Genomic DNA, 12,066 nt, shown 5'->3' with positions numbered 1-12,066 from the left:
GATGAGGGGAATACGGTGATGAGGCAGTACAACAGGCAGGGAGCCGATTATTTGGCAAAAGCTCAGGAGCAGGAAGGACTAACAAGGCTGATGCAGGACAGCTGTGGAGGTGGTACATGAGGGAGAGGCAGCACAGGAACACAGAAGGGGAAAAACACAGTAAACAGAAACCCAAAAACCAAGAAAACACTATTTTCTTTATAGAAAGCCAACATAGTGCAAACAAAGAACGATTTACTAACGAAGGCAACTTCATCATGAGTCTTACACAGACTCCAGTCTTCCCAAAAGTCTGAAAGATTCAGAATACAGTGGACTGTGACAGGTTGAAAACTCAGGCCTTATACCAGTAGCCAGCAGCAGCAGTCATATTCATGTTTCTGGGAATTTCTCAGATTTCAGGACATCTCTAGGATTTAGGACATTTGTTGGATTTTAGGCTGTTTCTATGATTTTAGGACCTTTCTAGGACTCTAGGATGTTTTCTGTAGGATTTTAGGAGGTTTCTGATTTCAGGACATTTTTAAGGATTTTATGAGGCTTCCAGGATTTTAGGACGCTTCACTGATTTTAGGATGCTTCAAGGATTGTAGGACATGTAAAGTGCTTAGCTAGGACTTCTGTGGGGGGGTGTGGGGGATCCTCCAGTAGGACATTTTTGTTAAACAAGCTCTATCTGGATGCTTTTTTATGCACTCATTTATACTAAAAGCACAAAAACTATTCACAGTGTGAATCACTTTATTTTGATTGTGAATTAGAAAATGGTTGGGGGGCTACCCAGCACCCTAATGGGTGCCAGATTTGGCCCCCGGCCGTAAATTGAGTATGACTGCCTTTTATCAACATTCTCTTGGGTGTTAAAAAGTATGAGGCCCCACTAGATGGGGCTTTATATTTAGAAATGAAAAGAAACCCCCATTTCAAGTTTTGCTTCCTTCCTGCATGTCTACATGTTCGACACCATTTCTTTCTAAACAAATGACATGGTAGTTTGGTCTCTATCATTTTATCAGTACAGATGTACTGTCATGACTGCAGTAACCACATTACCAGCACACTGGGATAAATCACAAGAATATTGGGAAAATAGGCCTACCATTAAAATTCTACAGTAAAGTTAAATTTGGTGCCTTTTCATTTGTGATATTTGTTGTTTTCTTCAGAAATGCATCTCATGATATTTGTAGTAAAAGTATGACAATATTATTTGTTTGTTTTGAAGAGCTAGAATTTGTACTAATACACGTGTGATATTAAAAGTAGTGGTGTTGCGTAGCTGAATGAATGACATCTCTGTTTCTCAGTGAAATGTCTACACACACATACACTGACTGCATGTCAACATTTTGTCGTGCACGTCACCAGAAATGTTGCAAGAGACTGTTGAGTGAACTCGGAGTCTCTTCAGTGTCACAGAATGGCAGCGCCGGCCCTTTTTTCATTCTGACACACAGCCGTTTCCTGTACAGTCAGTCAGTCGCTGAGCACCATCAACAACAACATGGCTATACGCAGAAAAGACAGCTTCCTCTGGGGGAAAGGTATTATTATTCCTTTTAATCATAACTATATATCATTACAGAAAACTGTTTCTCAAATAAAAATATCACAATTTTGAGAGATGATTTAAAGTAGACTATTAGTCACCTCAGATGCTGCTAATTTGCATTTTGTGGGTTACATACTTTTCAGTCATGTTGGTTTAAGTGTCGTGTGTTTTGCTTATATGTGGATTTTTTTTCTTTTTCTTTTTACTACAGATATTTGACAGTTTTGTAAATGTGTGATACTGTGATACATGATAATTGAAACAGAGCTTGCTATAATATGAATCAGAAATATGTTTCATTGCCAAGTACATTACATTAGGTACAAAACAATAAACATAGAGGAAGAGTTAAAATAACAACTTTAAATAGAATAAGATATAAGAAAAAAATATAGAAGCAATATCAAAATATAAAATGAAAAATAGAATATAAAAACACAAAATGTGCTGTACGTACAAAAGGTGCAATGAAGAAATTGTACAGTTGTGCAGAAGAAGAAGTAGAAGTAGGCTATAGGGTGCAAAGTCCTGGACAAATACACCCACATTAAGATGAATTGTACTATAATAACCACAATGTACTCAAAATCAACCCATTTCAATAAAAAGAGGAACAAAAGCAGCTATTTTCAGCTCTTCTCTCATTCATTGACCACTTCTCTAACAAGTGGAGGATAAAGTTGTGATGTATGCTGGTCTGTGTGAGCAGTGTAGGCGTGAGTGAGGCTGTCAAGACAGTCCACGGTGCTGCATGTCTGCTGACTGCTTCATCAAGTATGTGCCACCATCCTGAACTGCATTTGTCTCAGTGCTGATGATTTTTTTTTGTGGTCCCTCAGCTCCACCGAAACTCCCCCCCGGAGAGAAGAGGCAGGGTGGCACCATTAAGATTCACAAGTCTGAGCTGCTGGATGACATCCAGGTACTATGGTGAATCTATCCCCCCAAGGTCTTGCATTAAAATCCCTCATTATTCTTCTCTGAGCACCCACACCTGGCAGCCTCTGCACAGCTTTTCACAGCACACATAAGTGTTTTATTCAGCAACTTTTAATTGAGTTATGAAGGATTTGAAGGTTATTTTATAATTGCGGGGCCCTGCGTCATCGCATCTTGTGGTGTATGTGATGTGATGACAAACCTCGGTACCAGTCTAACATCTCTGCTCTCTTTCTCGACTCCCTCTTTCAGAAGCTGAGGTTGGAGATCAGTCACATCATGCCAGAAATCCACAGCCCTGAACTGAGAGAGCAGAAGTGAGTATGAGCAAATCTTTAGACTTTATGAGTCAGCATGACCTCTTCCTCTTACTTCAGTGACACCAGCAGACTCCCACTCCACGAATTGCTCAGTTTGACAAAGTCATACAAGCAGCTTTATTGTGATTTTTGTATTTGAGTCAGAAGTCAAAGTAGTTTTCCATTAGATGCTGCCTCTACAGTTTACTCTTTAAACCTGATACTCGAACCTTTCAACCTCATGTTTTTACCTAGTTTCATGAAAACTCTTCACATGTGGCTCCCAGCACAGCCCTGTCAGATTCATTCAATCACCCCTTTCATGCCACCATATAATTCAACAACTTAATCATTAGACTACTTTGAAGTAACTATTTCAACCTGATTTCAACCATTCACCACTTTTAGCCGACAATTTTTATCATTTACCTATTTGGTTTTGCTATATAACAGACTGTTATATATAACATATATAACAGTCTGACACTGTTATATATATATATATATATAACAGTGACAGACTGTTGCAGAGGAAAACATTTCAACTGACAGGGACATCACTAATGTCCTGATCTAGCCTATGGAGGATAAAGTGTGGTTGTGCTGACATGTATTGCAGCAGCTCTGTGCATTATAACACAGTTACTGAGCACTGTAACAGAACATGAAGAGAAAGTCTTGTGCCATTTTGAGGATGTGTGCATGTGGCTTTCAAACTGCATATTTGGACTTCCTGTTGCTTTTGTCACCGCTTTGCGAAGGTGATAATAATATGTCAGTGGTATGACACTGCATCTCTTGCATGTTAGCCATGGTTTCTCAGTACTGTTACCTTCAACCCAAACCCCCAACACCCACGGCTCAATAAAATACACCCTTGTGAACCATGGAGAAAATGCTCCCAAGAGTTTATTTCACTATCTTATTGATTGATTGAAAATGATCATTTGAAATTGTTGATAGTTAAGCCATCTTAAACAAGTCAAAATATCAAATAACTACCAAACCTCTTAAATGTGAAAATTAGCTCTTTTTCTTCTTTTTATAACATTAGCAAATTGAAATATTTGTATTTTAAACTGTTAGACAGGTTGAATAATTAATCTGATGATATACTTTTCAGCCCCAAAAACTTGCGATGGTTTTGACTTTGACATGTTTTTGTTATTGTATGTCAAGCATATAAAAATACCTAATCTGCAATAAGTTATGCTGTAGCATCCAATCTCAGAGTGCATTTGCAAATATATACAACCTACGTAAAGAATAGCCCACCAATTTTACCATTAAGCAAATACACAGTCAAATACATAGTCCAATTTTCTCTGTTCTGTAAAGGTTCTTTAAAAGGTCTATATATTTATTTATAATGAAACTTATTATCATTTGTTGCAGTAAAAATGTTGTAAGGAACAGAAGGTTCTTACGAGGAAAAAAGAAATTCAACATGGACCCCAAAAGGGTGAGTTTATGTTGTATTTTTGTGTGTATTAATTGAAAAAAAGAGGATTTAATGGTTCACGATCCAGTTGATTTCTTGCTCTGAATGTGTTAGCTGTTGTGGGAGTGTTAAAGCTCTATGGGGCGGGGCATTTTTTAAATTTTGATATTTTAGCTGAATTCAGTATGATGTGCTTTATACAGTATTTGTGCACTTTTTCATGAGCAACAAACAACGATTTATTTTGGTCATCTGTATACCTGAACACACAGTGCTTCCAAAGAGATATTCTACGTGTGTATTTGGTGCTGACATGCCACATGCCGTTTGATACAGACTTTAAGTGGAACATAATGTTGCTTTGAGTCGCAGTAAAGGTACGGTATGTGAAATCATACTTTCATTTACTTCAGCTCTTCGCGATGTAAAGGTCAACAGTCAGATGACGCCCAGTATAACATCACACAAAGCAATGTAGATTTGAGTGATATGTGTGTGTGCGTGTGTGTGTGTGTGTGTGTGTGTGTGTGTGTGTGTGTGTGTGTGTATGATGTGCAGAAATGCAAACTACGCTCAGACGACCAAATAGCGAGAAATAGAGAAAAACCGCATCCTGTTCCCTGAAGTGGCGCAGAGATGCAACTTTACCACAGCAACCTCCGTCTTTTTCGTTGCTTCCTCTCTGCATCCTCGGTTAAAAACTCTTAGCCTGTGACCGCTCTGCGCTCAGACCTGGGGTCATGTATGAGTGGGAGGATGAGAAGTTTTCTTAGGGAAGACTTCTTAGGGTTAAAGGTGTCAAGTACAACTGATCTGAAGAACTACTCAGCAGGAGTACACCTTCGGCTTTGGCTCTTCACAACCTTTGAGATGCAGAGATTAACATTGTTCAGTATTCATTCAACCTTTCTCATCTTCTTCCTCTGCTAATTAATTACGGCAGTGACTCAAAAGGAGAGAAAGAAAACTTTCTACAGAGTCTACAGAGTAAACAGCACTGATAAGAATTAAACCCAAACTTTGACCAACATTTCACATGAAAGCTGTCATGACGTGGCTCTTACTTCCTGTCCTGTGACTCAAAACACACAAACAATGAAACATATAAAACCCTTCAATAAATGTATTAATAACTAAACTTTAGAGAGTCAAATGATACAAAATGCACCTTAAACAACCTTAACACCACATAAAATATAGATTACTGTGTGTAAACATGGACAGTGACACACTTCATGCTACTAGCTCCAAAAACTTTTAATATAAATCTGTCTGCCCAATTTTCAGGGTGTCCATTATCTGGTTGAAAATGACCTGTTGGAATGGCGAGCAGAGTCGGTGGCTGAGTTTCTTTACAAAGAAGAAGGACTGAACAAGACCGCCATAGGAAACTTCCTGGGAGAAAGGTACAATACGCACACAGTGATCAGGGAAAACATGTGCATATGAACTCAAAGGAAAGTCAAGGCTGAAATATACTCTGATGCCAACACAAAGCTACAAGGCAGGATAAAGCCGAAGTATTCACTGGTACACAGGTTATGTTTGGCGTTAAGGTACAGCAGTAATGTTCAAACTGACTCAGTGCCTGTTAAACCGTCTGAAAATAGTAAAAAATAGACAATAGACAAAATAGACACCACATTGTTTCAAAAGATTCTTAGTTTTTTTCTACAATTTTGAAGTAGGTTCTATTATGGGGGCATGCTAATCAATTAAAATGCATCTCCCCTGTTAGGTGTCAAATTGACCCTTTAAATTTAAATATAAATGTTAAAACTACAAACCACTAAACTAAACTAAACTAAAACTACATTTATTGTTTTTAACAATGTTAGCAAGTTTTACAAGAGAATATATTTCCTAGATTTTTTTTCTTTTTTTGAAGAAAAATCAGCTTGTCAGATTTTACAGTGCATGCTTATATACTGCACAGTCTGACCAGGTGTAGTAGAACATTTTTGGCTTTCTGCATTTGATATACTTTGTTTTGGGACATACTAAATCCTTTTTTTTTGATATACTATATAGTATAGTAGTATTGATATTGCAACCCAGGAATGGTGTTTCTATAATGTCATTATTTCTGTTTAAAACTAAAAAAAACTGTACAGTTTTGTGCAGGAATGTGCCAGACAAAATAATTAACAAAAAGTCAGACTGGATTCTGGTTCTGGTAACTACTTTACTCAGAGATTTAATTTCGGTACATGTTTACTCTACATTTCCTTTATGTTTCAGTGGGAAATGTTGACCTTTTTTTAACTCCATTTTTACCTTTTGGTCAACATGAAAGAGTAAAATATCACTGTTTAGTGAAAATCGTCAAGATCACATAAGTGTCAGCTTTTCATTAGGTCTGACAAATGAAAGGATGTGGCATTGTGTTATTATCTAAGAGGAGACTAGAGCCTTACCTTAACCTTTATTTTATCCGTTTCATTGCTTTCAGACTGCCTGGGGGACGCTTCTGTTCTGAGAGAGTTTATACATATCCCTTCACTTTATATTGTGCATTTTCATTTTGGTAATTGTTATTTTCTTGAATCACACACAGGGAGGAAATGCATCTGCAGACACTGAAAGCATTTGTGGGCCTGCATGAATTCTCTGACCTGAATCTGGTGCAGGCGCTGAGGTCTGTGTCACAAAATAACTTTGAAAGCCAGCATGAAATGTTGCAGCACTTTTTACCTTTAGTCTTGTTTTTCTGATGATGTAGAAATCCTCCTCCTCCTCCTTACCAGCATGTGTTTGACATTGTGTGTGTGTTTTTTGACACCTCCGCCATCTTGCAGGCAGTTTCTGTGGAGCTTTCGTCTCCCAGGAGAAGCTCAGAAGATTGACAGGATGATGGAGGCGTTTGCAACTCGCTACTGCGACTGCAACCCAGGGGTCTTCCAATCTGCAGGTACTAACAACAAAGACACTGTGTCTCGCCTGACTCACGCTCTCAGACAGCCCAATTAAAAAGTTTCATCACTGATTCATTAATTTCATAAAAACCCTCTAAAAGACAAGTTATCTGCCGTAAAGAGGAAGCCATTTTTCTTTCAACAAAACATGAGTGAAGCCGCAGTAACATCCCTCGCTGATCAGAGTCAATAGATTGTTCAGTATAAGTGTTTTAGTTCTGGCAGCATTCACAGAAACCTATTATTTTTAATGGATGCAGTTTATACTGCTGAAGCAGTGATAACGAGGCACAGCTGAAAACTGTGGTTTTCTGCAATCTCTCTCTCTCTCTCTGTGTGCGTGTGTGTGTCTTTGTGTTGTGTGGAACAGACACATGCTACATCCTGTCTTTTGCCATCATCATGCTCAACACGAGTCTCCACAACCCCAACGTGAAAGACAAACCTAGTCTGCAGCGATTCGTTTCCATGAACAGAGGAATCAACAACGGGGAGGACCTGTCAACCGAGCTGCTAACGGTCTGCTGCCAATAACAAAACCAGTGTCTTAATATAGTCCTAGTAACAATATCCTGCCCACATTTGTTAAAATAGACTAAATAATCACTCAAGTACTGCACACGTGTTTGGAGAATATATTCAAAGCTTTACTCCTTAGACAGATAACTAACTGTGTACTCAGAGGCTGTGCTGTACTTTGAGATGAATGCTAATAGTCTATCTGCCAGGCTATAGGGCCTATTTTGAACACGGAAATGCTGAATACCCCAAAATTTTATATTGGTTGGTCAATTGGCATAATTATTATATATATATAACTTATTTGCATTATCACAATATTAAATTTGTTCTAATTTAGGAAATTCCACTTCATTTATCTTCACTTTTGGGTTTTTTTTATTCTTTCATTATCACTCATCCTCTGGGTTTTTACATTCTGGCAATGAACACTGGTGCTTTTCCATTGAAGTTCCACTGTGAAAAAAATGACTTTATTCCTTCATCCACTACTGAATAAATCAATTCCAAGAAAAAAACAAACCCAAAATTTGAAAATTTGATGTTTCTCTTCCAGAAATTGTACACAAGCATCCGCAGTGAGCCCTTCAAGATACCAGAGGATGATGGGAACGACCTCACGCTAACATTTTTTAATCCAGACAGAGAAGGCTGGCTGCTTAAAATGGGTGAGATAATGTTTGCACCACAAAGAAAATAATCTGAGCTGTCTAAATGAGCTCTTTTAGGAGGTTTTTCAGAGGAGATAACAATGAACAATTTTTCAACTAAATGCCTGTTTTCTCTGTTAAAGGTGGGCGAGTCAAAACCTGGAAGAGGAGGTGGTTCATTTTGACAGACAGCTGCTTGTACTACTTTGAATACACCACAGTAAGTCATCTTTTTGCTGCTGCAAAACATAACATCAACAAAACATGTAAATGTCAAAAGTCCTACTGGTGGACGAAAGGTTAAATCTGTATTTAATTTCTGTCTCTTCCTGCAGGATAAAGACCCAATCGGAATTATTCCCCTGGAGAACCTGTGTGTCAGGAAGCTACAGGACACAAGCAAATCGGTAGAGCAAATTTTTACTTTTCCTATCACAGTGTATGAAAGAGTGTTTAGCTTCCTCTCACACACACACACACAATCTGCTGCCACAGAACTTAATGAATCATACAGCAGCTTCTAAATGAATATCTAACACAAATGCTCAAACAGTGAGTCACGAGGCTATCAGAAGACTAATAAAATAAACAGAAGGCATATGCACACAGTAACACCGCCACATGTGTCCGTGTGTGTCTGTGTGTGTGTGTTTGAACAGTATTGTCTGGAGTTATATAACCCCAAAGGACAAAAGATCAAGGCCTGCAAGACGGAGAACAAAGGCAGAGTGGTGCAGGGTAAACATCAGTCCTATAAGCTCAGTGCAGCCAGCGCAGATGAACGGGACGACTGGATAGACGCAATCAGGTGAGAGCGGTTGATGCTGTGGAGAGCACGTGGGAAGCCATGTGTCTTCAGTGAGTCGGGTTTGTTAAGTTTAAGATGTGACATGCATCACAGAGGGTTAAAGCAAGCAACAAAGACGCTGAGGATAAAATCATCTGACCTCCAAATCAAGCTTGTAAACTTAAATCTAAAACAGCAGCTGAGTTTTACAGTATGCACCATAGTGTTTTTTGGCTGGTTGCCAGGCAACAGCTCAGAGCCAAGAAACAGTCAGATGCATTAATGGCAAGTTGTCATTTTCACACTAAGGGTTTTGTAAATATTAAACAAACGCCTTGTAATATGTTAATCAGTGAGTTTTAGAGGTGTTGATGGGCAGATTTGGCTATTTTTGGATGGAGCCAGGCTAGCTCTTTTCCCTTGTGTCCATTCTTTATGCTAAGCTAAGCTAACTGCGTGCTGACTGGAGCCTCAGTGAAGAAACAGATGTGATAGTGACATCAATCCTCTCATTTAATACTCTGCCATGAAGCAAATAAGCATATTTCCCCCAAATTATTGCTGTAATTTGTAAACCAAACCAATCAAAAGAAAATTTGTATCACGTACACGATGAAGCTGATTCATCTCTAGTTGTGTTCTTTCTGCACTGGTTTTGTCCTTACTTCTTCTCCTCTTCATTGCCTCCAGTAGGAGTGGAGTTGGTATCATGCTTTTGCTTCATTAAGAGCATGAAAACAATAGCAAATAATGCACTGAACAGATGACAAATATTCATTTTAGCCATTAGTTTGACAAGTGGCTCAAGCGGCCGTGAAACTACAGTAACTCACTCATTCCTGCCTGTTTACAAAGGAGAGGGAGAGAGCACTTTGCTGTTGTCAGAAGTTATCTGTCATTAATTTTTCACAGCGAGCAAATGTACTTGTGGTGAAGAGTGTGTGAAAAGTGTCTCATGGTCAATGTAAGAGTCCTTTTAAGTTTTTCATCCTTTTTGCACATCATAAAGCTGCTTCATTTACATGCGTCAGTGCATGCAAACGCTAAATTGTATTAGAGAACATCCCATGGAAACAGTTGACCTAAAATCTTCAATCAGATTGAGAAAAAGTGTGCATATAAATGCAGCTACCAATGTGTTAAACCTTCACGCCTGTTTTCCTTCCATGATGCCGGCATGCTATTTAATAAAATCACACACTGGAGCAGCATGATGCCTACGTCGTTTGGTTCGTAGTAAACGTGCCAAGGAAAGATAAAGAAGGGACTAAGCAGCAGCCTTATAGCATGATTTCTGTATACAAAGGGCTAATGACCGCAATACAGGGAAACTCTTCACTTAGGTGGCATACAGCAAAACTGCTACGACTAAAGCATGAGCTCAGTTTCAAACTGATTTTTAATCTTCTCTTTTAGGGCGAGCATCACCAAAGACCCTTTTTATGACCTGGTGTCTCTACGAAAGAGGAAAATCATTAGCAACACTTCCTCATAGGACTGTAACACTGGACATCAGAGGAAACAACATTGGCTCCCGGATGACAGGTTTTTATGGATGACTCATCATGTGATTTTTATCGCAGAGACTGTGATAAAAACCAGAAACATAAAACCAAAACTGAATTGGATTTTTTACAGAAATGTACAAATAAGGGAACGAATAGTAGGAATAGGAATAGTGAACAAGTGACTTGCTATGTCAAGTCCTCATATTAATTTTGCAAACTGAAGGCACCAATGCAGCAACTTCAAGGGGCTGAAAATTCTACTGACAAACACCTGCTACAGAGGCGAGGCCCAGAGAGGTGGCACTGGCTCTGCTTGAATCTTTGGCTACTTCTGGTGCCCTGTCAGAGTCAGAAGGTGATTGGAAGTGAAATTCTTGTTTGAATCATGGATGGGTTTCTGAACATGCCTACTGGGTGCAGGTTCTGGGCCCCTGCAACTGGACCTCTGTATCAAGTGACTGATCCCAAAAACATGCACAACAACCACAAAGAGACTCAACACGTCTAAAGGGGGATGCAAAATGACTAAAGAGACAAAATCTCTCAAACCATAAATAAAACAAAAATAAAAATAGAAGGCGACACAAAATTAACCCAGAACAGATGCAAAACGCCTAAAATGGGATGTAACATTGCCACAGACAAGAAAATGACCACAAAGAGACAGGAAAACATCTAAAAAGGGATGCAAAATGATCAGATACAAAGTGACTTAGCTGACATGGGTGAAAAAAAACTACAAAGAGATACAAAAAAACCCCAAAGTGAAGAAAAATGATGGACAGGAATGACAAATTACCACAAACACAAAAAATCTTTTTAGAGACAATAGAGAAAGGCAAACATTTTTTTAGAAGGAACACAAAAGTAACCCAAAAGGACCACATAATGACACAAAATGATTAAAAACAGTTGGGAAAACAAACGCAAAAAGATACGAAATGACTGAAGAGGGACTCAAGATGAACAAATAACAACAGTGACACGTTATAACAGAAAATGGATGCAAAATGATATGAGTCATGTAAAACCGCTGATTGGATCAGTTGGAAAAGCACTTTGTTAAACCTGTTCTGGGTGGTTTTGCTGGAGACCTCAGACAAAATCTTTTTTAAAAAGCAGTTCTTATTTAATTTCATATTCTCATTGCATAATGTAAATTAAGTCCTTTTTCTCTTTACAAATATTAGCTTTGGCAATGCAGTTCTTAATTACTGATGAATAGTTGTAAATAAAGTTTAAGAAAAACAGGTTAAAATGAAGCTAAAATTAATTTATGACTATTGAAATTGTACAGTATATTTTATTCAGCTTGTATATTTTTCATTACAATGTTTTTTTTATTGCTGTTTGTATAATTTAACGATGTTATATTGATGGAATAATCAAATTGTGCATTAAAGTGATTTATTATAAATGTGTTTGTGGCTGTTTGTCCAGCAGATGGAGCTCCATC

The 12,066-nt window shown here is 38.3% G+C and overlaps 1 protein-coding gene across 1 annotated transcript; it reads left to right on the top strand.

Annotated features, from left to right (window-relative positions):
* Window positions 1-1,428: 1,428 nt before the first annotated feature.
* On the top strand, window positions 1,429-12,027 carry LOC121956628 (cytohesin-4-like). Its single transcript, XM_042504945.2, has 13 exons — window positions 1,429-1,544; window positions 2,392-2,474; window positions 2,744-2,808; window positions 4,186-4,252; window positions 5,519-5,637; window positions 6,789-6,869; window positions 7,030-7,142; window positions 7,517-7,665; window positions 8,222-8,333; window positions 8,459-8,535; window positions 8,651-8,722; window positions 8,975-9,123; window positions 10,519-12,027. Exons 1-13 carry the CDS (start codon window positions 1,505-1,507, stop codon window positions 10,595-10,597), a joined length of 1,206 nt encoding a protein of 401 aa, XP_042360879.2. The 5' UTR covers window positions 1,429-1,504; the 3' UTR covers window positions 10,598-12,027.
* The last annotated feature ends 39 nt before the right edge of the window (window positions 12,028-12,066 follow it).

This window comes from Plectropomus leopardus, chromosome 18 (assembly GCF_026936395.1).
Source record: "Plectropomus leopardus strain MGB_pleo_1.0 chromosome 18, ASM2693639v1, whole genome shotgun sequence".
NCBI lineage: Eukaryota > Metazoa > Chordata > Actinopteri > Perciformes > Serranidae > Plectropomus > Plectropomus leopardus.
This window is presented reverse-complemented; position numbering and strand designations above follow the sequence as displayed.

Coding starts and splice junctions, on each gene's coding strand:
- LOC121956628 (XM_042504945.2), top strand. CDS start 1,505: ATGGCTATACGCAGAAAAGACAGCTTCCTCTGGGGGAAAG. Junction 2,475..2,743: donor AGCTGCTGGATGACATCCAG/GTACTATGGTGA, acceptor TCCCTCTTTCAG/AAGCTGAGGTTGGAGATCAG. Junction 7,666..8,221: donor TGTCAACCGAGCTGCTAACG/GTCTGCTGCCAA, acceptor TTTCTCTTCCAG/AAATTGTACACAAGCATCCG.